Raw genomic sequence first — 27,305 nt, 5'->3', positions numbered from 1 at the left:
ACATGGGGTTGGGGATGATGATACTATGGACCTACATTGCAAGTTTGGTCTAAGAATTATTAGAGTACAGCACCGATATAGCACTTCCCAAATTCATGCAGTATTCTAATAATTCTTACATCAAACTTGCAAGGTAGGTCCATAGTATCATCATCCCCAACCCCATGTGTAATGTGTGGTGTACTGTAGTGGCTAGATTAGAGTGTCAGACTAGGACCAGGATAATCAGGGTTCACATCCCCCACTCATCCATGAAGCTCTCAAGGTGACCTTTGACCTTTGGGTCACTGCCTCTCAACCTAATCTACTGCTCAGGTTTGGTGTTGGGATTAAATCAGGAGGGGAGGGGAGTCATATATACACAGCTTTGAACTCCTTAGAGAGAAGGTGGAATACACATGCAATAAATAATAAATAAAAACCTTACAGCGTAGGGCCTGGCCTTATTTTACTGGGAGGGCGAAGTGGTGGACTGAGGAGAAAGAGATTTATGCAAAACCACCTGCGGAGTTCATGGCAGGTGTGGCTCTTTGGATATGGCTAGACAATAGCTGGCATGACCACTAGCCATGCTGGTTGCGGCTGATGGGAGCTGGAACTCCTGTGGAATTACAGTTCCTCTACCCTTATCCTTTGCAAAGGTAAGATTTTAAGTGTGTGTGTGTGTGTGTGTGTGTGTGTGTGTGTGTGTGTGTTTCTGGTTCACCACTCAGGGCTAGTTTCCCAAAATACCAGCTGGAGTGATAGAACTGTTTCTGGACAGCACCGTATCAGAACATTTGTTGAACCAAATGGGAACCATTTAGCTCGGTTTCCATTTGTTCCAGAAAACAGCAGAGAGAGGAATGTATGGGATTTCCACTTGTACTAATCTCTACCATTTGGGGTTGGTGGTTCCCTTGTCTCTGGCAGGAATTAATTGGGCAGCTGCTCCTTGATGCCCTCCCAGCCAAATGCCCTTGATATTGTGTTGTGTTGGGCATTCCCCCCACCCCACCCCACCCGTGTGTGTGTGTCTGTGTGAAGCAACCACAAGAGCTGGTGACAGGTACCTTTGTATGTGGGCATGCATGGCAGCTATAACTGTTCCCCACCCTGGAATGACATGTTATGAATGAACACCTGGGGCATTCTGGGAGGATCATGGCTGTTGCCAAGAAGGGCAGCTGAAATCAATTCCTGCCACCACATCAAAATGTAAAAAAGAAAAAGACCACTGTCAGGTCGGACATCCCCTACCCCAGCCAAAGTTGGATGTAACATAATGAGTAGAACTGAAACAAAGGATTACAAAAACAAGTAGGGATTTTAATAATGAGGTGGAATACAGTGGTACCTCGGGTTAAGAACTTAATTCATTCTGGAAGTCCGTTCTTAACCTGAAACTGTTCTTAACCTGATGCACCACTTTAGCTGATGGGGCCTCCTGCTGCCACCACCACGTGATTTCTGTTCTCATCCTGAAGCAAAGTTCTTAACCCGAGGTACTATTTCTGGGTTAGCGGAGTCTGTAACCTGAAGCGTCTGTAACCTGAAGCGTCTGTAACCTGAAGTACCACTGTATTGACTAAAGATGGGGGCTCACGTGACAGGGTGGAAAGGAAAGCAGGATCCTTTATGTAAAAAGTATCTCCTGAGAAGGAACCTTTGCCTTACCTTCTCCCTGACACATTTGTGGGGTTCTCTCTCTCTCTCTCTCTCTCTCTGTGTGTGTGTGTGTGTGTAACAATCACTTGGGCAAATCCCCATTCGTAGCCTGAAGTAGTTCAAACCACAGACAAGTTTCCTACTTCTACTGCCATGGTCCTGAGCAGTTTGGCCTATCTGCTGCTCTGCGGCAGAAGGGGACGACAGACGACGAGATGGTTGGACAGTGTTCTCGAAGCTACCAGCATGAGTCTGAACAAACTGTGGGAGGCAGTGGAAGACAGGAGGGCCTGGCATGCTCTGGTCCAGGGGGTCATGAAGAGTCAGACATGACTAAATGACTAAACAACAACAACAACAAAATGTGCATACATATGCATATATTAATGGGGGGAAATGCAAAATACATTGGCATAGGGATAATGGCTTGAAAAAGTGTGCCAAAATGCATATAAAAATATGCATATTGAGAGTAATCCGTGCAAAAACGCTGATTAATTTTCAAATGGATTTAAAAAAAAGAAATTTCATGCTAGTGTGGAGAACTCAATGTAAGATTGGGGAAAAATAAGAAACTGAGAGAAGCCAATATAAGTTTCCCCCCTCCCTACTGCAAGCTCCATCCTTGCCTCAGCACTTCTCCTTGCCACCCCCCTGCAACAAAAAAGTCCAGTATTGCTTTGGGGGGGCAGTATGGATGACACCTTCCAGACCTGTGATCCTGTGTAGGTGAGGGTAAAATCTTTAAGAGGAAACCAGCCCAAAGTTCCTTTGTTAAGGTTATGGTCTTAGTAGGCCATTTACATTTCCCTGTTGCCATAAAGGCAAATGGGGTTACCACCCTCACCCAGTTGGAGGCAACATCATCTTGTAAATTTAGAAGATCAATAGCCAGAATGCTGTTCATGAGAATATGGCTGAGGCTGGAAGCTGGAGACTCAGAGACATGCCTTGCTCTGTGCTGGATCCAAATATGAGTTTGGTAGCTTCCCTGGAAACTTAATGGGGAAACAAGAACTACAGGAGTGTCAGTGCTGTGAGCCCCTCCACCCGATGCTCAGGTTCTATGTAAATAAAACCATATATCTTGAAGACACCAGAGTTTCTGCTGACCTTCATTCCAAGGAAAATGAACCCTGGGTAAGCGCAGGGACACCAGTTCCAAGGGCTCTATGTTTAAACAAAAATGTGTATATACTCAAACCACCCCTTGGAACCATCCCTAGTCTTCCAGAGCCTGCATACTCAATGAGCCTTGCATCCCCAAGCAAGGTGGAGAACTTAAAAACTATTTTTGCGCTGGGAAAACTTAGTGCAAAAAGAGCTTTTAAGCTCTCCGCCTTGCTTGCAGTTTAATGTGAAAATCATCATCAGAGGCCTTCTTTGTGTGCCCCTTCCATGGGTGGTTCAGAGGGTAGCAACGCAAGAATGGGCCTTTTCTGCAGTGGCTCCCCATTTGTGGAATGTTTTCCCCAGGGAGGCTCCCCTGGAGCCTTCATTAAATATTTTTGGTAGAGATGCAGGAGAAGGCCTTCTCGGTGGCTGCTCCCAGCCTCTGGAACTTCCTCCCTAGAGACTGGTTCCCACCTTGTTGTCCTTCCACCAGCAAGTGTTCCAACAGGCTTTGGGAAACTGACTGCTTTTAAGGAAAGGGCTGGTGCTGCACTGTTTTTCGTCTAAATATTTGAATGGTCATATAGATTTTATATATGTCTATAGTTTTGTTTCTTTCAATGTATGATTGTTTTTTAATTATTGTTTTTGGTGTGTGTTTGGTTCTTTAGGTCCGTGAGGCCTAAGAACCCAAGAAGAGACCTCTGGCCAGGTCAGAGCAAAGGCATGTCTTGCCCAGCAACCTCTTCTTCCAGCTGCTCAGAGGGTCTGTTGTGGGTCTCCCGCTGGATTGGGCACCAGCAGAGGGAAGGTCCTGGGCTCTGAGCGAGATGAATAACACAAGAAGACGACGACGGACTGCTAGCTCTGGTCAAGGGCCACTGCCCAGCATTGCAAAAGAGAAAGAGATTCCAGTGCCTTCCTGACATTGTTTTGTCAAATTACCCATGACACTGCCACTGACATTATCAACAGTGGCCACCAGGAGAAAGCAATGCCAGACACACACTCCGCCTGCCTGCTGCTGAACGGTTTCTCTCTCTCTCTCTCTCTCCCCAGAGCACGCTGAACTGGAGGAAAAAAGCCCAGCACAGCGGAGAAACTGAATCTGTCACCATGGCAACCCAAGTTGGAAAGAGTAGACAGAAATCAATGTCACCTCAGCGCAAGGAGGCGTGGCAAGGCAGAGAGATGAAGAGATGTGGCTGGAAGCGCAAAAAGGGAAAAAAGGCTGACCCTGAGTCCAGCAATGTGCCAATGCCCTAGACAGAAGAGCAGAGCTAGGATGGATTGAGACAGGTGCATGCATGCAGCCTCTCAAGAGAAGTTGGGGAAAGGTGCCAAAAAGGAGAGCCCACATGCTCAGGGGACAGGAACAGCTTCCCTGTGCGGGAATACTGAATTAAGGACTTAAGAAGAAGCTGTCCTGTATCAGGCCAGTGGCCTGTCCAGCCCAGCATCCTGTTCTCACAGTGGCCAACCCGATGCCCCCACGGTGAACCAGCAAGCAGGACTCTCCTGTGGGGGTCATTCACCAAAACTGAGTGTTAGAAGAGATTCTGGACATACCAATGGAAGGACTTCTTCACAAAGCAAATGTTGTTAAACCATGGGTTTGCTGTCACCAGGTACATGGTGAATAGCTACTAACTGAGGTTCCTTAGACAGAATCATGGAGGGGAAATGGGTCACAAAGGCTGCTTGGAATCTCCAGTAGCAGCGGCAATCTATATTTGGACACCAGCCACTGAGTAGCAAGAGCAAAAGAGGGCTGCTGTTCCATGCCTAGGCATGTCCTGGTTTTCGGGTGTAAAAAAGGCATCAGGGGGGAAATGTCAGGGAAAATCTGGGTGTATGGCAGAAACAGCTCAAAAGGCTTAAAATCACTATTTTGGGGTTGTTGTTGTTAAGTTGTTTAGTCGTGTCCGACTCTTCGTGACCCCTTGGACCAGAGCACGCCAGGCACTCCTGTCTTCCACTGCCTCCTGCATTTTGGTCAAACTCATGTTAGTAGCTTCGGTAACACTGTCCCACCATCTTGTCCTCTGTCGTCCCCTTCTCCTTGTGCCCTCCATCTTTCCCAGCATCAGGGTCTTTTCCAGGGAGTCTTCTCTTCTCATGAGGTGGCCAAAGTATAGGAGCCTCAGCTTCAGGATCTGTCCTTCCAGTGAGCACTCAGGGCTGATTTCCTTCAGAATGGGTAGGTCTGATCTTCTTGCAGTCCATGGGACTCTCAAGAGTCTCCTCCAGCACCATAACTCAAAAGCATCCATTCTTCAGTGATCAGCCTTCTTTATGGTCCAGCTCTCATTTCCATACATCACTACTGGGAAAACCATAGCTGGAACTATACCGACCTTTGTCGGCAAGGTGATGTCTCTGCTTTTTAAGATGCTGTCTAGGTTGGTCATTGCTTTTCTCTCAAGAAGCAGCCGTCTTTTAATTTCGTGACTGCTGTCACCATCTGCAGTGATCATGGAGCCCAAGAAAGTAAAATCTCTCACTGCCTCCAGTTCTTCCCCTTCTATTTGCCAGGAGGTGATGGGCCCAGTGCCCATGATCTTCGTTTTTTTTGATGTTGTGCTTCAGACCATATTTTGCGCTCTCCTCTTTCACCCTCATTAAAAGGTTCTTTAATTCCTCCTCACTTTCTGCCATCAAGGTTGTGTCATATGCATATCTGAGGTTGTTGATATTTCTTCCGGCAAACTTAATTCCGGCTTGGGATTTTTCAGGTTAGGTGTCCCTTAAAAAGCTCAACAATTTTGCGGGTGTCAGGAATTTTATTTTTTTGAAATAAGGCAACCATATCCCTTGTCTGTCATATGGGTCCAGAGTGCAGTTCTCTAGGCAGCAATATTTAAACAGTCTCCTGGCAGGTTGTCATATTAAATCCAGGCCGACGTGCAGATCGCCTAGCCAGCCTTCACTGAAAGGTGCTGAGGAAATGTCAAGCGCTATTACTGCAATTATGATTCCACACACACTGATCAAAACGGGTAAAATGAGGATTAATATTCCCTATTAGGTTTCCTTACAGCCTTGCTTTTGAACTGTCTTTCCCTGTGGGCTCTAGGAAATGAGAGATAATTTAATATTTCTGGCATGGCAGCATGGGGTGGGGTGGGGACGGCAGGGAGTGGAGTTCTCTGGAGTGTGCGGATGCTTCTTAAGCTCTCCCCAAGGAGGCTCCCAGGCCCAGGGCCAGCCCTACAATGAGGCAAAGTGAGGCACCTGCCTCATTCAGGAGATGTTGAGGTGCAGGGAGTGGCCAGAGCTGTGTGTGGCATGTGGCCTGCCCTGTACCTATGCCAGGCTGCTGCCCTCAAGTGCAGTGGAAGATGTTTCACCAGTACTGGGGTAATATTCAACTACCAGTGTTGAATCTTGTCCTTTGCCTCAGGTAGCAAAATGTCTTGAGCTGGTGCTTCCAAGGCCCTCCCTGAAATTGTGTCTGAATACAAAGCAGCGTTTGGGAGTGTGAGGTGCAGAGATTTATCAGGTCAGGAACATCACAGATTCTGAGACTTCAGGGCCCAAATCTGAGACCTGGGTCTGCCCCCAGGAAGGTCATAGGAGGAGGCCCTAGAGGTGGAAACTAGAGTCTGCCTTTCCTTAGAAACCCACCTGCCTCCAATCCAGGGTGCAGCACAGAAGAATAGCAAGGGAGGGAAAAATAAATTCAGTTCACATTAAAGGGGAAACCTACCAAATTTGTACTTTCTGAAAATAATACATGAACTGAAACATAGCTGTCATTTAGGACTTCCGGGTTGGCGCCATCGCCGAATGGCGGACTCCCTCTGAGCTCCGGAGGGAGCCTGCTCGGCAGGGGTTGGGTCCTGCCGTGCCGGCGACGCGGGGACCCTCAAAAACCATGGGCGCAGATGCCCATGGACTTGGTGACTCGGCCGGCACCGTTTGCGCCCCCCGACCCGCGAAGGAGCCTTTTTAAAGGCTACGGAGCGGGGAATGGGGGGTGGTGTGGTGCTATGAGTCCTCCGCTTCCCCTGCCGAGCGAAGCCGCATGCCATTTGACGGAGAGCGCTGACTTCTTCTATTGAAAATTTGGACTGAAAATAACAACCCGTGAGTAATTGGGAAATCGGATCTAAAAGGATAATTTTTTTAAAATTTGGAACGAGCGGGGGAGGTGCAAAAAGGAAGTCCGTCTCCCCCCTGTTGTAGAGGATTTAAAGCAAGGATCTGACAACTAAGATCGAGAGAAGAGTCGTTTTTTTTTAATTGATAAAAGCTACTAATTTCACGATGGGAAATTACAAGATTGTGCTGGAGGAGAAAAGTGGACTTGGGCTAAAGTGCAACCCCCCCGGGAGCCGGGAGCGATCCGTGAGAGTGCCGGGTGAGGAGATATAGAGATTTTGACAGCTGTCAAAGTAGCTGTCAAAGCTGGAGAATAAAAAGAGAACTTTGTTACGATGACTTTGCCAGTTAGATTCGTTACAATTTGGATATAAATTGTTGAAAACAAGGGATAACAAGTTAATTTGACTTTTGGGCGTGATCTGGAAGGAAACTGAGTTACTATAATCCCTCTAGAGGGGGCTCTGGGACACTACAAGAATCGATGCAAGTGGAAAAATACTCATGGAATTGAATAGGACTTTTTATCTCCTGGGAAAGCTGCAAAAATGAAACAATATTTTGTCTACAGAGGTCTCTACACTAAAGGAGACAATAGATATATCTATTGAAGAATGGAAGGGACTTGACGCAAGTTTTTGTTCCTGAATAAATAAAGCCTCTGTAGAGGAACTAGAAGCTTTTGGAATTAGAACGTCTTTGCAGCGGAACAGGAAAAGAAACCAGAGGAAAGTGAGGAAGAGAACAACAAGAATTGGACAAAGCTGGAAGTGGGAACATTTGGGACATTCAGATTCAAAAGGACTAAGAAACAAAATTTGAGTTTTACTCCTGAACATAGAGATCTGGATGGAAAAAATGGACCTTCTTGAGGTAGAGTTTTTATAAGATTGGGTGTTTGAAACCAAAGACTATCAAAAAGATGGCAAAGACTATCAAAAAGATGGCAAAGTGGAGCTGAGTGAGATTTGGACATGGATGTGGGGTCTCCAGGCTGAGAGCAGACTTGATGGATATTGGGGATCGAAACCGGGAAAGGGGGGAGGAAATTTGGAATCCAAAGGGTGTAAAATTATACTTTGTTCTTTATTTTTTTACTTTGTTCTGTTTTGCGTACTAAAGAGGGGAATTCGTGGAAGGGAACAGGGGTCGATCTTTGGGGGGGGGGGAATATTTTTACAGTTTGAACATTGGGTCAAGGATAAATAAGCTTAAAATTTGGGGTAAGAACTTGTTGAATTAATTTAATGGAAATGGAATACAAGAGGGGGTGGGGTGGGGAAGTCCTGGAAGGATGTTAATGAAAGTAAGGCCTAAATGCAAATGTTTCTTCTTTTTTCTTTTCTTTCTTTCTTTCTTTTTTCTTTTATATTTTGGATGTTTTTGGAAACCTCAATAAATATTTTTTTTTTTTTAAAGAAACATAGCTGTCATTTGAAATTTGTGCTTCCCTGAATTTTTCAATGCAATGCAATTCTCCAGCCAAGTATTGTTGCATTGCAAAAAATGCGGTAAAGTGTGCATGGACATTTTTGTAAATAATGGCTTCCCCAAGATCTTTCAAAAATTTATTAGCATAACTCTCATTTTCTCATTCTTAAGAGGTTCTTATATGCACTCTGCTGTGCCGAGAATCTCCTAATCTGATCATCAGATTTGTCTGCATTTATTAGTATTATTAGTGTCATCATCATCATCATCATCATCATCAATTTATTACATGCCTTCACCCTAGTGGCCCAGCTCTGGTTGCAGCATAAAAACATATTAGATACAGTTTTGAACAAGTTGCGGTTATACAAAAATGCATCACATCAGGGGGAAATTGCTTTGCAAAATTATGTACATTGGGCAAAAATGCATTTTTAAAAATGGATACATTGGAAGAAATTCCTACCAAGATGCTGCTGACTTTTTTGTGAGGACTTTTTTTGGGGGGGTTGGCAGGGGAAGGAATTACAAAATGATATGGCAATGTGGAGAACAGACTTTATGCGTGGAAAAATGAGAAACTATATTTCACCGGTTCACCCGTCCCTAGGGAGACAACCGGACATGCAGCCCAAAGTATCTAAAAGAGCATTTTTCCAATTTGCACTGTGCATCTAAAAGGCCCTTTCCTTTCTATAAATGGAAGGTGAGATTATGTCTCTGCTCTTCCCGTTTCCTAACACGGCAGCCCAGATGAGAAATAGAGCAGAAAAAAAGGGTGGAGGAGAATCAGTGGCGTAGCGTGGGGGGTGCAGGGGGGGCCGGCCGCACCGGGCGCAACATCTGGGGTTAGGGCAAATCCACGGGTTAAGGGGCGCAAATCCACGGGTTAGGGGGCGCGAATTACTTGCCTTGCCCCGGGTGCTGACAACCCACGCTACGCCACTGAGGAGAATCAAATCCTTCCTTCATGCCTCTGCTTGCAACACAAGCTTGCCCTGCCAATAAAATCCACTCCACTGTCATTTTCTCTTTCCACGCAGGACTCTTCTCGACAGCCAGAAGCCCCAGTGACAAGATCTTGGGGGGAGGGTGAAAAGAAAAAGATCCATAACTCTGCCGTGCCCTATCCATTCAGCAAAAACAGGTCACCGCTCCGAGTGCTGTAGCCTGTCATTGCAGTCTCCAGCCCAAAGTACATGATGAACCCAGAGAGGGTTCCCACAGCACAGTCCAGTGTTCAGATCCGTCAAGCTCAAATCTCTGCAACCACACGCCAGCTGATGGCAGCTGCTGCATGCTGGGAAATGGCTGTCAAAATTGGTGGAAATTTAAAAGCCACGCAGCTGGGCGAATATGAAACCACAGCTCTAAGCTCTGGGATAAACTTCCCCCAATATGGAAATTCCACATAGCAATCAATATTTATCCGAGGCCAACTAGGTGGCTCAAGTTTTGCACTAGCTTGCGGAGGGATCATAATTCAGTGCCAGGATACCTGTTTGGTGTGCAGAAGGTCCTAGGGACCACCCCCTGCACCCTCACCCAAAAGGACCAAGTGGAAGAAGACCTTTCTCTCTGCAGTAGGTAATTCAGAACAGCCTCTGGGTTAGAGGGAAAACTGAAAGCATGTTTGTTTAGACAAGCTTTTGCTTACATTTTAGGGGATTTTTTTTTTAGACTGCACTGCTCAGTTTCTGCTTTATATCTTATTGCCATTTTACTGTGTTACTTTGAAATTCTTATGGTACTTCCATGTCTGTTTTCACTGGGGCTTTTTTTGCATGCTCTTTTCATATAGTATATTCATTCATATAGGCAGTGCTTTTTTCCCTAAAAAATATGTTTAGGGGTACTCTCATTTTCCTACTCATATGGAAACACTGCCCCTCAATGAGGCCAAACGTAGATTCACAAAATGTTTAGGGGTATGCGTACCCCTGCATCCCCCCCCAGGAAAAAAGCACTGCATATAGCAGAGGCTATATGAATGAATAAATACATATAAATAGTTTGACCTCCTACAGGGCTACTTCTGATGCTGGAATTTAAGGGTATACTGTCATGGAGTATGGAGGCTTGATTTAGCTGGTGTAGGTAATATGGAATGATAGGTCTGTCTCTTTTAATAATAATAATAAATTTTTATTATACCTCGCCCTTCCCGGTTCAGAAAACCAGGCTCAGGGCGGCTAACAACAAATTTAAAACAATTAATTGTAGAAGCAGCATAAAATACAGTATAAAAACATGAATAATAATAAAATTCAAAGTTCAGAAATCAATTTGGGGAAAATCCATCCAATAAGCATTAGATAGTCACCAGGGCTAGCTGGCTGAATTGGTCCCACTTGGGCCAGCGAGGAGTCCCAGGGGAGAATTAGCTGTGGGGTCCCAGAGCGGGTAATCTTCATAAAATGGAAGGGGGATGGAAGAGAAGGGAAATAAAAGATCAGGCTGAATTCAAATTAAAGGCCAGGCAGAATAGCTCTGTCTTACAGGCCCGACATAAGGAGGTTAAATCCTGAAAGGCCCTGGTCTCATGGGACAGAGCATCCCACCAGGTCGGAGGCATCACTGAGAAGGCCCTGGCCCTGGTGGAGGATAGTCTGACTTCCTTAGGGACCTCTAAACTATGATTATTCATGGACATTAAGGTCCTCTGCGGGGCAGACCAGGAGAGGTGGTCTCATAAATTCGAGGGCCCTGTTTAACAATCCATCTACACAGGGAACTCTGAGAACTGCAGCTCTGAGAATTGAAGCAAATTGGGGTCTCCCAACAACTCCCAGCCCCCTTAACAAACTCCAGCTCCCAGAATTCTTTGGGAGAAGCCGTGCCTGTTTAAAGTGGTATCACTGTGATTTAAATGTATAGGGCAGACAAGACCTGAGAAACCAGAGGCTGTGGTTATGCAGATGAGGAAGTGGGGCCAGGCAGAAGAGAACAGGAGAGTGGGTTTGGGGGTGGCCTTGAGAAGGGCTCAGAAAAGAGTGGGACTAAAACTCTGGACCTACGTATCTCTGTTGATCGCACTGGATCTCAGATAACAAAAGATGCCCACTTATGGGAATGGAGAGCATAAGAATTGTTGCAGGAATTTATGTATGGGGGGGTTGCCCCTCCAGAAGATATCATGCACATGCAGCCGACTACCAAGATCAGCACAATCACTTTTGTGACTTTTGTGATTTGTCCCCACAAAACACTTCATCACAGTTTCTTCCTGCCTATTCAAAGGGCCTTTGCTGCACAATACCAAATGTAAGAATTCACTGATCAATGTATCTATGTACTTGCTCACTGGAAAACTTCAGAAATTCATATAGACATGTGAGCTCAGCTACTCAGCAGCCCCTATGCCTGAGTGATAATCCCTGGCATCCTGATACCTGAGTGCCAGACAGGTAGCCATTCCAGATATAACAAACCCAGATGAAGACAAAAGGGCTGGGAAACAGGGAAATGTAAATATCTCTTTTGTTACACTTGATGGGTGTTTGGTGGAGGGCAAGGGGAACCATGGGGCAGGGTCCTAGATGCTTAGATTACTGCCACCAGGCCTCCCCTTTCATGATGTAACCATGATGTATGAGTGATGTAGTTTGGGGGGGTATAACATGGGGATTAGCAGCTAATAATAGATTGGGGGCTCTTTTGTTCGGGGCTCCCCACACGCAGGTGGCACTGTGGGTTAAACCACAAAGCCTAGGACTTGCCAATCAGAAGGGTGGCGGTTCGAATCCCTGCGATGGGGTGAGCTCCCATTGCTCAGTCCCTGCTCCTGCCAATTTAGCAGTTCGAAAGCACATCAAAGTGCAAGTAGATAAATAGGTACTGCTCTGGCGGGAAGGTAAACAGCGTTTCCGTGCGCTGCTATAGTTCGCCAGAAGTGGCTTAGTCATGCTGGCCACATGACCCGGAAGCTGTACGTGGCCTCCCTCGGCCACTAAAGCGAGATGAGCGCCACAACCCCAGAGTCGGTCACGACTGGACCTAATGGTCAGGGGTCCCTTTACCTTTAACATGGGGTTTAGCAGCTAATAAAAGTTCGGGGGCTCTTTTGTTCGGGGCTTCCATCTTGTTCCACCTTGTGGCAGGTGGGAGTCCTGTCACGACAGTCTTCAATAAAGACCAAGCCTACTGACTGCTGTTTTGCTCTGGTATTCCTGGCTGGTGTCCTTGTTTTTTGTCCAACGGAGCCCTAAGAATTCTCCGTTAACAGAATGTAAGAAGAGTTCTGTGGCTGGAACAGGCCATTGGCTCATCCAGCCCAGAATCCTGTTCTCACAGTGGCCAGCCTGGTGCCCCAAATGGGAAACCCGCAAGCAGCACCCGAGTGAAAGAGCACTCTCCCCTCCTGGGGTATTCAGAAGCAGCAGATCTACGCACCCGTGGCTACCTTGCAAAAAGGTGTCGCCACCAGCCTCACCATTTTCACCAAGAAAAAGCACCACCACTCCTTTCCCCTTCACGTAGCAGTGACTGAACCCACTGATAAATCCTCCCAAAACCATTTGCATATAATTTCTTGCTGGCATCAAGACTCGTTATCTAAATCCAGTTGCCGTTGACAGTTTAATGATAATCGCTTTCTGTTTATGTATCATTGAGGATAATGTTCCTATTCTCCTTAAAATTCAATCCCCACTTCTTCCCCTTCTTTTGCAGCCAGGGCGGGGGAAGGGAGTCATCCACAGACCAAAATTATAGTAATTTCCTCTTCTGGTTTGAGTGGTTTAGTAAACAATTAGGTTTTAATTAAAGATTGGGTCTCCTGCTGGGGTAGGGGTTGGGGTGGGGAGAGGCAGCGCCAGCTGACACAGGGTTCCAGCTCTCCTTGCGAGCCACATGAGGCAGATGCTGCCCACCCAGGCAAACCTGGCTATTAAAACATAATTTACTTGAGTGTGTTTTGTTTGCCGGTGGGGGTGGGGGTAGTGACTTGAGAAGAAGTGGCAAAAATTTGTCTATGTTATACGATGATAAAATTGCTTTAAAAGCCACCTCCTAATATGCCATGTGAGTTGGGACCATCATTGCTAGATAGGTAGATTCAGGGGAGGATAAATATAAAAAGCAGAGACATCACCTTGCTGACAAAGGTCCGTATAGTTAAAGCTATGGTTTTCCCAGTAGTGATGTATGGAAGTGAGAACTGGACCATAAAGAAGGCTGATCGCCAAAGAATCAATGCTTTTGAATTCTGATGCTGGAGGAGACTCTTGAGAGTCCCATGGACTACAAGAAGATCCAACCGATCCATTCTTAAGGAAATTAGCCCTGAGTGCTCACTGGAAGGACAGATCCTGAAGCTGAGGCTCCAGTACTTTGGCCACCTCATGAGAAGAGAAGACTCCCTGGAAAAGACCCTGATGCTGGGAAAGATGGAGAGCACAAGGAGAAGGGGACGACAGAGGACGAGATGGTTGGACAGTGTTCTCGAAGCTACCAGCATGAGTTTGACCAAACTGCGGGAGGCAGTGGAAGACAGGAGTGCCTGGCGTGCTCTGGTCCAGGGGGTCACGAAGAGGCGGACACGACTAAACAACAACAAAAAATATAGAGCAGAGCAGAGCAGGATCTCATGGAAGGTCTTCTCCAGGAGCCATCCCAGAAAAACTAATTTTGGGGAGCAAAGAGGAGGTGGCTTATGAGTGAAATTGGGGGGAAGAGAGGAGGGAAAGGAAAATATGCCTCAGTGACTGGAAGGTAACTTGGATTCACTTTGTGTATAAAGATAGTCAAGAAGAATCTAAGGTGTGTGTGTATGCGCTGCCATTGGAGATCATCAGTTCAGTTCCCGGTGTCTCTGGCTATAAGGATAGGTTAGGACTTGATGGGAGGTGGGTGCCAGCCAGAGTAGGTAACTGTGGTGTGGGGATAAATTTTAAAGTGCAGGAGTTCGTCATTATAGTGTTATAAGAATTTTAAGGTCTTAAAGGTAAAGGTTAAGGGACCCCTGACCATTAGGTCCAGTTGTGGCCGACTATGGGGTTGCGGTGCTCATCTCGTTTACTGGCCGAGGGAGCCGGCGTACAGCTTTCTGGGTCATGTGGCCAGCATGACTAAGCCGCTTCTGGCAAACCAGAGGAGCACATGGAAACGCCGTTTACCTTCCCGCCGGAGCGGTACCTATTTATCTACTTGCACTTCGTGCTTTCGAACTGCTAGGTTGGCAGGAGCAGGGACTGAGCAACGAGAGCTCACCCCGTCGCAGGGATTTGAACCGCCGACCTTCTAGTTGGCAAGTCCTAGGCTCTGTGGTTTAACCCACAGCGCCACCCGCGTCCCAACAGGAGGCAATGATAGCCACCAATTTGGAGAGCCTTGATGGAGGTTTGGACAAATCCATGGAGGAGGAGGAGATGAGCCACAGTTACTGCACTGTGCCTCCGTGGTCAAGAGGCAGCGAGGCTTCTGAATACCAGATGCAGGAAAACACAGGAGAGGAGACCTGCTCTTGTGCAAGGATCCTGCTTGCTGGTTTCCCACAAGCATCAAGTCAGCCACTGTGAGAACAGGACTAGATAGCTCATTGGCCTGATCCAGTTAATGGCTCTTCCCACCTTCATAAGCTTCATCTGCCTGGATGAACAAGGACTGACCTTGCCAGCCTAATGCTTTGCGGATGAGCATCAGGCTGGTAAAGGCTATGCGAGACAAACAAACTGTATCGGACAATCAGTTCTTCTTCTTGCATTATGATGTTCCCTAAACAAACCTTGACATTAAAGTCACTCTGTTGTGTTCCTCTCTAAACACCGGCTGGAGGGATTGGGGCTTAATCTGTTTGGCCTTCCCAGGTGACAGAAGGGCTCAGCTAACATGGAAACCGTGATCCAAGGTGCCTGAAGCAGCTCAGCCAAAATGCAAGGGGTAGGAGGATGAGAGAGACAGGTGTGAAGGTGTAGGTCCTGCCCTATGGAACGCCTTCTCATCAGATGGCAAGGAAATAAGCAGCTATCTTATTTTTAATTTATTTTTTATTTTTAAAGGTAAAGGGACCCCTGACCATTAGGTCCAGTCGCGGACAACTCTGGGGTTGCGGCACTCATCTCGCTTTACTGGCCAAGGGAGCCGGCATTTGTCCGCAGACAGCTTTCTGGGTCATGTGGCCAGAATGACTAAGCCGCTTCTGGTGAACCAGAGCAGCGCACGGAAATGCCGTTTACCTTCCTGCCAGAGCGGTACCTATTTATCTACTTGCACTTTGTGCTTTCGAACTGCTAGGTTGGCAGGAGCAGAGACCGAGCAACGGGAGCTCACCCCATCATGGGGATTCGAACTGCCGACCTTCTGATTGGCAAGTCCTAGGCTATGTGGTTTAACCCACAGTGCCATCCGCGTCCCTTAGATATGTAATAAGGTAAAGGTACCCCTGCCCGTACGGGCCAGTCTTGCCAGACTCTAGGGTTGTGCGCTCATCTCACTCTATAGGCCGGGAGCCAGTGCTGTCCGCAGACACTTCTGGGTCACGTGGCCAGCGTGACAAGCTGCATATGGCGAGCCAGCGCAGCACACGGAACGCCGTTTACCTTCCTGCTGGTAAGCGGTCTCTATTTATCTACTTGCACCCAGGGGTGCTTTCGAACTGCTAGGTTGGCAGGCGCTGGGACCGAACGACAGGAGCGCACCCCGCCGCGGGGATTCAAACCGCCGACCAAGCGATCGGCAAGTCCTAGGCGCTGAGGTTTACCCACAGCGCCACCCGCATCCCCATAAGTAATAAATGTTCATAAATGTACCAAACAAACATGTACATAAATATATAAACCACATGTCTGGAGCGCACAGACTGTCCTGAAACGATTTTGACTCCCAAACTGACCAAATGTTTTCTCTGCAAGGAGGGAGGGGCTGAGGGAACCTTCCCATTGTCTCAGGAATTGGGAAATCACCATCTCAAAGGAATGGCCAGACTGCCAGGAAAGGCAATCAGATAAGGCATTATCAGATAACCTGGCAGACAGAAAAAACAACAACATTCAAATTTCTGTTGTAGACCACCTTTTCCGTGATGTAGGTATGATGTATCAGGGGTGGTGGTCTTTGGTTACACCCCTTCTGTGGTGTATGTATGATGTATTGAGGGGTAGTCTTGAGATCCAGGGCAGAGAATTTAAAATGTCTATATAAGGGCAGGCACACCTTGGGTCTGGGTCCTCCTCCTTTCCGGCGTGTGAGGGGAGCGCCCTTGTTGCAAGAGCTTTAATAAAGATCAGGCTTGCTAGCTGCTTTGCTTCTCAATATTCTCTGGTTGGCCTCTGTTATTTTCTCCGACCGATGGAGAACCTACAAAGGACTCTAGAAGGGCTCTTGTGTCCCCCATAAGGGAATAAGGGCAGATTTTCGTTTATTACACCGGCATCTCTGGCTATAAGGATAGGTTAGAAGTTGATGGGAGGTGGGTGCCAGCCAGAGTAGGTAACAGTGGTGTGGGGGTAAATTTTAAAGTGCAGGAGTTCATCATTATAGCCCCCACAGTTTCTTGGAAATCAGCTCCATTAAACTCAGGGGTGCTGAATGCTGACTTACAGACATATAGGTTCAACTTGGAGAAACACTTTGAACAATAAAAATAATACACATGTCAGCCTTTAGCTTCAACTGAAAATGCAAACAATCTTGCCAACAAGTGTTGCCCATTTAAACTGCTAGCATGAAATAAGAACAAAGAAAATGAAAAAAAGTATCTGCATGGTTTTCTTCATCTTCTCTGAGCAAACCTGTCACCAACAAACTTGAAAGTCTCACTGTCACCTCATTCACGTGCCAGACCAGGGGAGCGGTTCTGCTCACTACCCTGGTCCTCACTACTCTTGCTCTGCAAACACAGCTGAAGTTGTGTTCCCCTCCACATCACTGCTGGTCAATACTATCGGATGAGATAGAGATGTGGTTTGCCCTGGAAGAAGGCAGCTTGATGTAATCTTATCTTCGGGAGTCAATCCATATCTTGGCGTTAGAGATTATGACCCGCATGCAGAAGTTTCCAAGTTAATGGATGCCAGGCAAGCTGCATGTTAACATCTGATGGATCAATAGTCTGACTCGGTTTAAGGCAATCCCACTATCCAAAAAGACCTATGAGAAATGTAAGTGGGTAGGAATTGCCTCCAAATCAGGACCTGTAAAACTCTGCAGAGAAAGCTACAGCCACTCATGAACCTCAGTTTGATAGCCTGAAACTCAAACACATTCATCTTCACATATCTTGCAGAAGTATTGTAAAGCTAAAATAATCTCCAGGTATGCAGACTCTCCTTTTAAGAAAAAGTTCTTCCTGCAGCACATAGTTAAACTATGGAGCTCTCTCCCACAGGAGGCAGCGATGGCCACCAACCTAGACGGCTTTAGACAAATTCTTGGAGGAGGGGAGGGCTATTGATGGCTACCTCTCTTTCAAATCAGAACCAGTGAAGGCGGTGAAGGGCCTGTGTGAGTGCCTGGAGGCAGTTGGAGGATGGATGGCGGCTAATGGATTGAGGTCGAATCCTGACAAGACAGAAGTACTGTTCTTGGGGGGACAGGAGGCGGGCAGGTGTGGAGGATTCCCTGGTCCTGAATGGGGTAACTGTGCCCCTGAAGGACCAGGTGCGCAGCCTGGGAGTCATTCTGGACTCACAGCTGTCCATGGAGGCACAGGTCAATTCTGTGTCCAGGGCAGCTGTCTACCAGCTCCATCTGGTATGCAGGATGAGACCCTCCCTGACCGTGGACTGTCTCGCCAGAGTGGTGCATGCTCTAGTTATCTCCTGCTTGGACTACTGCAATGCATTCTCCATGGAGTTACTTTTGAAGATGACCCAGAAACTACAACTAATCCAGAATGTGGCAGCTAGACTGCTGACTGGGGGCAGCCGCCGAGACCACATAACACCGGTCTTGAAAGACCTATATTGGCTCCCAGTACATTTCTGAGCACAATTCAAATTGTTGGATACCTTTAAAGCCCCAAACTGGCCTCAGTCCTGTATACCTAAAGGAGCGTCTCCACCTCCATCGTTCAGCCCGGACACCGAGGTCCAGCTCCGAGGGCTTTCTGGCAGTTCCCTCATTGCAAGAAGCAAAGCTACAGGGAACCAGGCAGAGGGCCTTCTCGGTAGTGGCGCCCGCCCTGTGGAACGCCCCCCCCATCAGATGTCAAAGAGATAAACAACTACCTGACATTTAGAAGACATCTGAAGGCAGCCCTGTTCAGGGAAGTTTTTAATGTGTGACATTTTGATGTATTTTTAATCCTCGTTGGAAGCCGCCCAGAGTGGCTGGGGAAGCCTGGCCAGATGGGCAGGGTACAAATAAATAATAATAATAATAATAATTATTATTATTATTATTATTAGCCAGGATGGCTATGTTCTGCCTCCACAGACAGAGGCAGGAATGCTTCTGAATACCAGTTTGTGGGAACCATAGGAGAGGAGAACGGTCTAGGGCTCAGGTCCTTCTTGCCAGTTTCTCTTGGGGACGCCTGGTTGGCCACTGTGAGAACAGAGTGCTGGACTAGGTGGGCCACTGGCCTGATCCAGCAGTATTTCTTAGGAAGGACAGGCTACAAAATGTCAGTTTTTAAGAGTCAGAGAGCTGTAAAATGTCAACATACCTAGTTGACCAGCTTGAAAAGTCTGATTGAGGTCTATCTCAGCCCTTGAAGGTGGTAGTTCTAGGCCTTTAAAACAGGTCAGCTCCAAAACTATGAAGCTCTTATTTTCTCCTGATGAGTTCTCCGTTGCCCGCAGAAGAATAGCGATTCTATTTAACGATAAATTTTCCCTGTGATTTCCTATTCCCAGCAGGACAGGGGAGCAGAGTGATGATCAATGTCCCTTTCCTCGTTAATGAGAGGAGGTTCGCTCCCACCCCCGCCGGCCTAATATTTGCCAGAATCCAGGCTGCTCCAGAGCTTGCACAAATAGCAAAGGCGTCTCCTCTTAAGAGAAGCAGCTCTCTTGAGACTAAAGGGAAATAACAGCTGGACCAAGCCTCCCTCGCCAAAGACAAATGCTGTCTTCTCTTATTAAATCTTCCTCTGGGCAATCCTTTATGGATTATTTCTTCAAGCAGAAGGCCGCAAAAACTCACTGCTGCAGAAAAGAGAAAGGGCCGGGAGGGGCCAAGGGAAGAGGCCTGTTCTGATGCAGCCTTCAGATTTATTTATTTTTTTATTCCCCTCCCCAAAGCAGAGATGAGCCTGAATCAGCATAGAGAACATTCTGGAAAGAGGCCAAATCTGGAACTATCCTCCCTTGCCCTCCTCTTCACCTGACGAGACTGGTTCCTGTTGTGTTGCCCCACCCTTCGAAGTCAGGGCCATGGCTGGTTTGGGAGTGTACAGTGGTACCTCGTGTTACAGACGCTTCAGGTTACAGACGCTTCAGGTTACAGACTCTGCTAACCCAGAAATAATACCTCGGGTTAAGAACTTTGCTTCAGGATGAGAACAGAAATCGTGTGGTGGTGGCACGGCGGCAGCAGGAGGCCCCATTAGCTAAAGTGGTACCTCAGGTTAAGAACAGTTTCAGGTTAAGAACGGACCTCCAGAACGAATTAAGTACTTAACCCGAGGTACCACTGTACTTGAAGGTCTACAGCTTGAAGGTCTGTACTTGAAAGTCTACAACTACAGCTGATTTGCACTTTCTGTATCAATATGAGGACCAAGACATAGCCATTCTTCAAGATCTGCGCTGATCCATATTTTGCAATGCAGTTCTCTGACCAACTGGTGCTTAAAAAAAAGAAAAGAAAAGAAAAAGATGGCTATACAAGGGGAAACTATGCATAAGAAGGACAGTCTTAGTGAAAATAACATAGAAATGCATTATATTATGAATATAATATAATGGAGGGGGGGATGTTTGGGTGAATTGGCAGTCTTATGACTTCTGAAAGCCACCTAACGTCTTAATAAGCACAGGAAGTAAGCTTTGTAATGCTCTGCTCATTCCTGCTTCACTGGCTTTCCTGATGGCTACATTTCTACTTGCATGAGGACAAAAAGCAGAAACAAAAAACTCAACACAGGAGTTGTCTGTTATCTCATGGCATAAGAATTGTGTGTTGTAACAGGGGGGTGGGTGTTCTGTTGCACGTTTGTCCCCTTTTCAAGAAAAATAAATAAATAATAAAGTTCACATTCTCTCTCTCTGAAGAATGGAAAACTTCGTTGCAAAAATGTGCACATTAGTCAAAACTAAATACAAAAATGTGCTTATTAGGAGAAATTCACCCCAAACTGCTGTGTGAATTTTCAGTTTTATTTTTTTATTCTTTGCAAATGGCTGTAGAAATCTAGAGAACTGAATTTAAGGTTGAGAAAGGGAGAAAGGGAGAAAAATAAAACTGACAGGTGCTTCCAACCCTTCCTCCTGGGTGTATAAGGGATGAAGGGAGTTGTAATCCCAACAGGCTCTGGAAGGCATCAGGCTGGGGTCAGTGCCCTACACCCTACACCCTCCGTCCAACTCAGCGAGCCATATGCAATCAAAAAGGAAACCTGAGAGCAGAAGCAATAATTTATATTGACAGAACAGACCCATACACAGAATTATACACCATGACACCTTCTTCCGTTTGCGCCAGCGACACACACTTATCTTGACAAATTCAAAAAAAGCTTGAAATATCAGTGCCTGGTGAAGAGGATGCTCAGGGCAACCATCTAAATGCTGAGACTGACTTGGAATGCCAGAAGCAAGAATCCACTTGTATGAAGAGTGGATTGTACGGTTATATAAGATCCCTGACTGCCCAGAGCTGTCCTTCACTGGAAACAGGATACTAAAAAACGGGGACAATGGTGCCTGGCTTTGGGAAGGCTCTAGGTTGTCAATGAAGCGGATCTATGTCACTGCAGGTGTTGTTGTACTCCCGGGAGCCAGCCTGGTTAGGGGACATGGGAGTTGTAGTCCAAGGACCACATGTCCAGGGATGAAAATCCAAGATGGCAACTGGGGACAGGAAGCAGGCACTTAAGAAGGAGTTGGAAAAGTTTCAGAAAAGAGCCTCCAGAATGATTGAGGTCATGCAGCGAGTCCCCTATGGAGAAAGGTTGTGGTGTTTGGGACTTCTTAGTTTAGAGAAATGGCAAGAGGAGATACGGTGGAAGTTTGTAAAATTATGTCTACTAGCTCCACCTGGTACGCAGGCTGAGACCCTTCCTGCCCGCAGACTGTCTCACCAGAGTGGTGCATGCTCTGGTTATCTCCCGCTTGGACTACTGCAATGCGCTCTACGTGGAGCTACCTTTGAAGGTGACCCAGAAACTGCAATTAATCCAGAACACGGCAGCTAAACTGGGAGTGGCCACCGAGACCACATAACACCAGTCCTGAGAGATCTGCATTGGCTCCCAGAACGTTTCTGAGCACAATTCAAAGTGTTGGTGCTGACCTTGAAAGCCCTAAATGGCCTCGGTCCAGTATACCTGAAGGAGCGTCTCCACCTCCATCGTTCAGCCCAGACACTGAGATCCAGCGCCGAGGGCTTTCTGGTGGTTCCCTCATTGCGAGAAGTGAGGTTACAGGGAACCAGGCAGAGGGCAGTGGCACCCGCCCTGTGGAACGCCCTCCCTTCAGATGTGAAGGAAATAAACAGTTATCCTATCTTTAAAAGACATCTGAAGGCAGCCCTGTTTATGGAAGTCTTTAATATTTAATGCTGTACTGTTTTTAACATTTGATTGGGAGCCACCCAGAGTGGCTGGGGAGATTCAGCTAGATGGGCAGGGTGTAAATAAATTATTATTATTATTATTATTATTATTATTATTATTATTATTATTATGCACAGTAATGGAGAAAGTGAATAGAGAAGTTTTCCTTTCTCTGTCGTAACACTAGAAGTCATGGGCATCTGATGAAGCTGAATGTTGGAAGATTCATGACAGATAAAAGGAAGTCCTATGGAACTCTCTCCCACAGGAGGCAGTGATGGCTATTACGGTAACTTGGATAGCTTTAAAAGAGCATTAGAGAAATTAACGGAAGAGAAGGCTGTCAATAGCTACTACTCATGATGACCGCAATGCTTCTGAACACTGGTTGCTAGAAACCACAAGAGGGGAGAGTATTTCTCATGTGCTAGAATCCTGCTCGCTGGTTTCCCACAGGCATCTATTTGGCCTCTTTGAGAAGAGGGTCCTGGGCTAGACGGTCCACTGGCCTGATCCAGCAGGGCTCTTCTTACTTTCTTATGAGGTGTCCTCAAAGCATGAAATGCTTGCTCTGAGGCTAAGGCTTTATAGAGCCTGTTGTGCTGGGATTGGCTCTTGGGGAGCAGCTGACTGGTGGATCAGGAAGGCTAGTATTGCAACATAGGTGGCACCCTTGAGGCACAGAACTGCAAGCTAAGGAAACAGCTGTGTTAGAACCCAGTCTGCTCTTCCACCTAAGGTTTTTCTCAAGGCTTGTTGGTTGTGCCAGGAAAGGGCCAAAGCTCAGTGGCAGTTGCTTTGCATGCAGAGGTTCTATCCTCTCTTGCATCTCCAGTTGAGGTGGGAAAGCCACCTTTTATGAAAATCTGGAGAGCCATCGTGTCATGAGTCCCAATGAGATGTCAGACCAGGGCGAGGGCTGGGAAGAGCTACCAGCTGACAACCTAGGGGAAGAACCTTAGCAGCTTGAGATGGGTTGAGAACCAAGTCTTGAAAGACCTACATTGGTTCCCAGTACGTTTCCAAGCACAATTCAAAGTGTTGGGGCTGACCTTTAAAGCTCTAAACAGCCTCAGTCCAGTATACCTGAAGGAGCATCTCCACCTCCATCGTTCAGCCCAGACACTGAGGTCCAGCGCCGAGGGCCTTCTGGCAGTTCCCTCCCTGCGAGAAGTGAAGTTACAGGGAACCAGGCAGAGGGCCTTCTTGGTAGTGGCACCCGCCCTGTGGAATGCCCTCCCACCAGTTGTCCAAGAGAAAAACAACTACCAGACTTTTAGAATACATCTGAAGGCAGCCCTGTTTAGGGAAGCTTTTAATGTTTAATAGACTATTGTATTTTAATATTCTGTTGGAAGCAGCCCAGAGTGGCTGGGGGGGCCCGGCCAGATGGGCGGGGTATAAATAATAAATTGTTGTTGTTGTTGCTATTGTTGCTGTTATAGTGTCAGACTGTGACTCGATAGACCAGTATTGAAATTCCCCACTCTGACATGGAGCTCACTGGGTGCCCTTGGGCCAGCTGCTGCCTCTCAGCCTAACTTACCTTGCAAGGTTGTTGTAGGGTTTACTGTATTTTTCGCTCTATAAGATGCACCCGACCATAAGACACACCTAGTTTTAGAGGAGAACAAGAAATATTCTCTCCCTCTCTGCGCAGCGCCTCTCCAGCGAAGCGAAGTCAGAACAGCAAGAAGGATTGCTGCGCAGCGAAAGCAGTGATTGCTCTTGCTGTTCTGGCCTTTGGGATAGCCGTGCCAAGCCTCTTCAGGGCAGGGGGAGCGTTCCTCCCGCACCGATCCCTCTTGCTCTCCTGGCTTCAGTGATAGCTGTGCAGCCTACATTTGCTCCATAACACACACACATTTCCCCTTACTTTTTAGGAGGGGGAAAGTGCGTCTTATAGAGCGAAAAATACGGTAAATGAGGAGGGTGAGAACCAACCATGGATGCTACCTTGAGCTCTTTGGAGAAAAGGGTGGGATATAAATGCAGTAAACAAATGATGATAATAAATAATAAATGAGCCTTGAGTGAAAAAGGGCCCTTGGGGGAAGTTGGGATGAGGCATCAGATTCCAGGGAGGGCAGCGTATCAGCTTGGCACTCTGCTCTGTTCCCTCTCACATCACCCAGACACTATGTGCCCGCTTCACCCCCTGATCCCATGCCAGCCTCACCTCCAGTTCTGGCACCGCCCTGGTACTGCCTTGCAAACAGAATCCATCTCCCAGTCTGCTTTTGAGCTGCCACCGATGCCTCCTCCATTGCCCATGTCAGAGAGATGCCAGTGCTGGCAGACATAGGCAGCTGGGTCCAGCCCTCCAGAAGGACTCCCTGTTTGCTTGCCCAGTCCAACATTCTTGCCATACTGAAGTTGTGCCCGCCCCCTTCCTTTATAAGGGGACTCAAGAGTTTGTGCCACCTGTGGGACCAACGTCTTAGCTCGGTCAGCTGTGCAGAGCACCTGTTGCACCTTTGATCTTTGCCTATTTGCCACAACAACCATTTGGGCATTGAAAATATTGGAAGAAACCCTGTTGCGAGTTTTGAGTTCATCCTGCAGCGAGATCCAGAACATGCTGCCAGGCAGTAAAACCAATGATGGGCCAACGATCTAAGGCAGCTTTCTATGGCACCACAGCCCTGAAGGAGCACCAAAGTTAGTGTTGCATGGAGTTAAGCAGAATTCAGACAAATTGTCATGTTCTGGTTCACGGGTGATCATAGTCCTGGCTGGGGATGTTGGGACCGGGGGCAAGATGGCGGGATGGGAGCAGGAACGGGAGTCCAGAAGGCAGGAGTCAGGAAGCCAAGAGTTCAAGGGTCAGAGCCAGGAGTCAAGAAGCCAAGAGTCCGAGGATCAAGAAGCAAGGAGTCACGAAGTCAGGGGTCCGAGGATCAAGAAGCAAGGAGTCAAGGAACCAAACGCAGCAAGGCAGGGAACGTGTTGCTGTGGCAAAGAGCCGAAGGGAAAATGCTAACCTTATATCCCTTCCCGGCTCTTGCCACCAGGTGCTGTGAGTTACCAATCAGCCTCATCTGTGTGGCCACACCTTGCCTCTTCAGAACAAACTTAGGAAGGCCCCAGTCCTGCAAAGTCCTATTGGTCACAGGGCCTGGCTCCTGCACGCACAACTGACACAAATCCACCCAAAGATCCCTACTGTTGCAGAGGTCTGTGCCCAGGAGGAAATACCTCCAGGCTGCTCCTCTACAATCCTTGCTGGTCTGCATCTCCTAGTTTGTTTTGTTCCTCTAAAAAGTTTTCAGACTAAGACCCCTCATGTGAATACGAACAAGAGCTTACAAACGAGCCACATTACTGTAGAGCTGGAAAGAACTCCAACTTCTGGCAAGGAATCGCAGCTTGGGCTGGGAAACAGACAGACAGACAGACAGAGACAGGGGGACTTACGGTGACACGAAACGGCGTCGTGGCAGCCGGCTCCATGCTGGGGTTCTTCTCTGCCCCCCCGCTGGGCAGACCACGCCGCTGCCCTGTCCTCTCTGGTGGGGACTCTGTGAAAAGCAGAGAAAAGGAGAATGTTGGGGACCACCTCAGAAAGAGGAGCTGCGTGTGCGCATGCAAGAATCACAACAACGGCACATCGCTGCAGGTGGGCTATGCCACAGGTAGTGGGTCCCCGTGGGAAAAGCCACTTGAAAGTTTGTCTCTCTCAGCCCGTCACTCGAGGATGTTTTGTTTTGCTGACAACTTCCCATGCAAACAGAGTTTAAAGTCAAGAGACCTTCCAAGTGCATTTCGTAATTGCTAGGTGACTTTGTTGCTCAGTTCAATCTTTTTACATGGTATTTTATGCTTTGTGGTACTTCTTACATAAAGGACACAAGGACACAAGAAGCGCCTGCAAGTGAAATGTGAAATCAAATGGGAACATGAGATAGGGAACACATAGCAACAGACCTTCCAGGGCCTTATTTGTAACAGAGCCATTCAGACAGGGTTTAAAAAAGTGTTACAAGCAAACATAGATAAAAACCAACTTCTTGATTTCACACAGAATTTGAAAAAAATTTATGCAGTTTTTGAAGATGCAACCTGCCATCTTGATTTTAGCTAGATGGACCAGTGGACTAACACAATGTAAGGCAAGTCCCTGTGTTCCTAATGAGGAACAATAATGGACTGCAATGGAGAGGAAGGAGTAGGGCAAAATGAAATACAACTCGCATCAACCCTGACTGACCACTGGCTGTGCTGGCCTCCCATCCCTGGGACCCCCATGGGTGCACGTGAAGTAGGTTGTCTGGATCAGGGCTCATAAGTCAGCTAAGGCAAGTGTCAATTGTGAAGCGAGCCAGACCCAACGAAAAGCACCTGCAAGCTCAGAGAGAATTCAGGCTCTTGAACGAATAAGTACCCTTCAGTTTCCAAGACAATCAATATGCAAAAGGCGGAGAGAGAGAAAGGGAGGGAGGGAAGGAGACAGTCAGAAGGCATTACTAATCACTGCACTTAGCCAAACATTCAAGAACATCATTCAAGTACAATATTTCACCAACGGGCGTGCCTGATCACAAATATTACGACATTGCAACGACCCACAGCTGGGAGCTCACTGTCAAGAGAACCAGGCTCACTTCTGCAGTGCGGGGTGGGCATGGGTGATTAAAGCACAAAGGACCTTGCTTTGTGGAGGAGCTTGAGGGTAAATAGGCACCTTGGGGAACAGAATCAGGTTCTTGACACAAGAGGTGCAAAGCTCACATAGAGTCAGATATGAGAAATTCCATGTATAACTCCATCACTAAGTTGTGGGGTTCCCTCTCTGCAGAGGTGTGTCTGGCTTCTTCATTGTACAGCTTTTAGGTAAAGGTAAAGGGACCCCTGACCATTAGGTCCAGTCGTGGCGGACTCTGGGGTTGCGGCGCTCAACTTTTTTTATTGGCTGAGGGAGCCGGCGTACAGCTTCCGGGTCATGTGGCCAGCATGACTAAGCCGCTTCTGGCGAACCAGAGCAGCGCATGGAAACGCTGTTTACCTTCCCACTAGAGCGGTACCTATTTATCTACTTGCACTTTGAGATGCTTTTGAACTGCTAGGTTTGCAGGAGCAGGGACTGAGCAACGGGAGCTCACCCCTTTGTGGGGATTTGAACCGCCGACCTTCTTATTGGCAAGCCCTAGGCTCTGTGGTTTAGACCACAGCGCCACCCACGTGCAGCTTTTGGTAAATGCTAAAGAAACGCCTCTTTGCCTTGGTCTTTGGCACCTGAAATGTGTATTCTCAGGCTCTGCCCTATTCTTGCAAATGCAGTCATAGAATTATAGGATGGAAGAGACCCCAAGGGTCTGCAATGCAGGAATCTCAGCTAAAGCACTGGCGGAGG

At 47.3% G+C, this 27,305-nt stretch overlaps 1 protein-coding gene across 6 annotated transcripts in view; it reads right to left on the bottom strand.

Moving 5' to 3' along the window:
* Window positions 1–27,305, bottom strand: part of DAB2IP (DAB2 interacting protein) — a 309,499-nt gene that overhangs the window by 183,119 nt on the left and 99,075 nt on the right. For all 6 annotated transcript variants that reach the window (XM_081847484.1, XM_081847482.1, XM_081847485.1 and 3 more), the window contains one exon: window positions 25,370–25,473. In XM_081847484.1, the coding sequence (XP_081703610.1) occupies window positions 25,370–25,473 (104 nt within the window). Of the gene's footprint in view, window positions 1–25,369; window positions 25,474–27,305 lie in introns of those variants that run through there.

Source organism: Podarcis erhardii, assembly GCF_964252035.2.
Source record: "Podarcis erhardii genome assembly, chromosome: Z".
Lineage (NCBI taxonomy): Eukaryota > Metazoa > Chordata > Lepidosauria > Squamata > Lacertidae > Podarcis > Podarcis erhardii.
The sequence above is the reverse complement of the archived record's forward strand: the minus strand, read 5'-3'. Positions and strand labels throughout refer to the sequence as shown.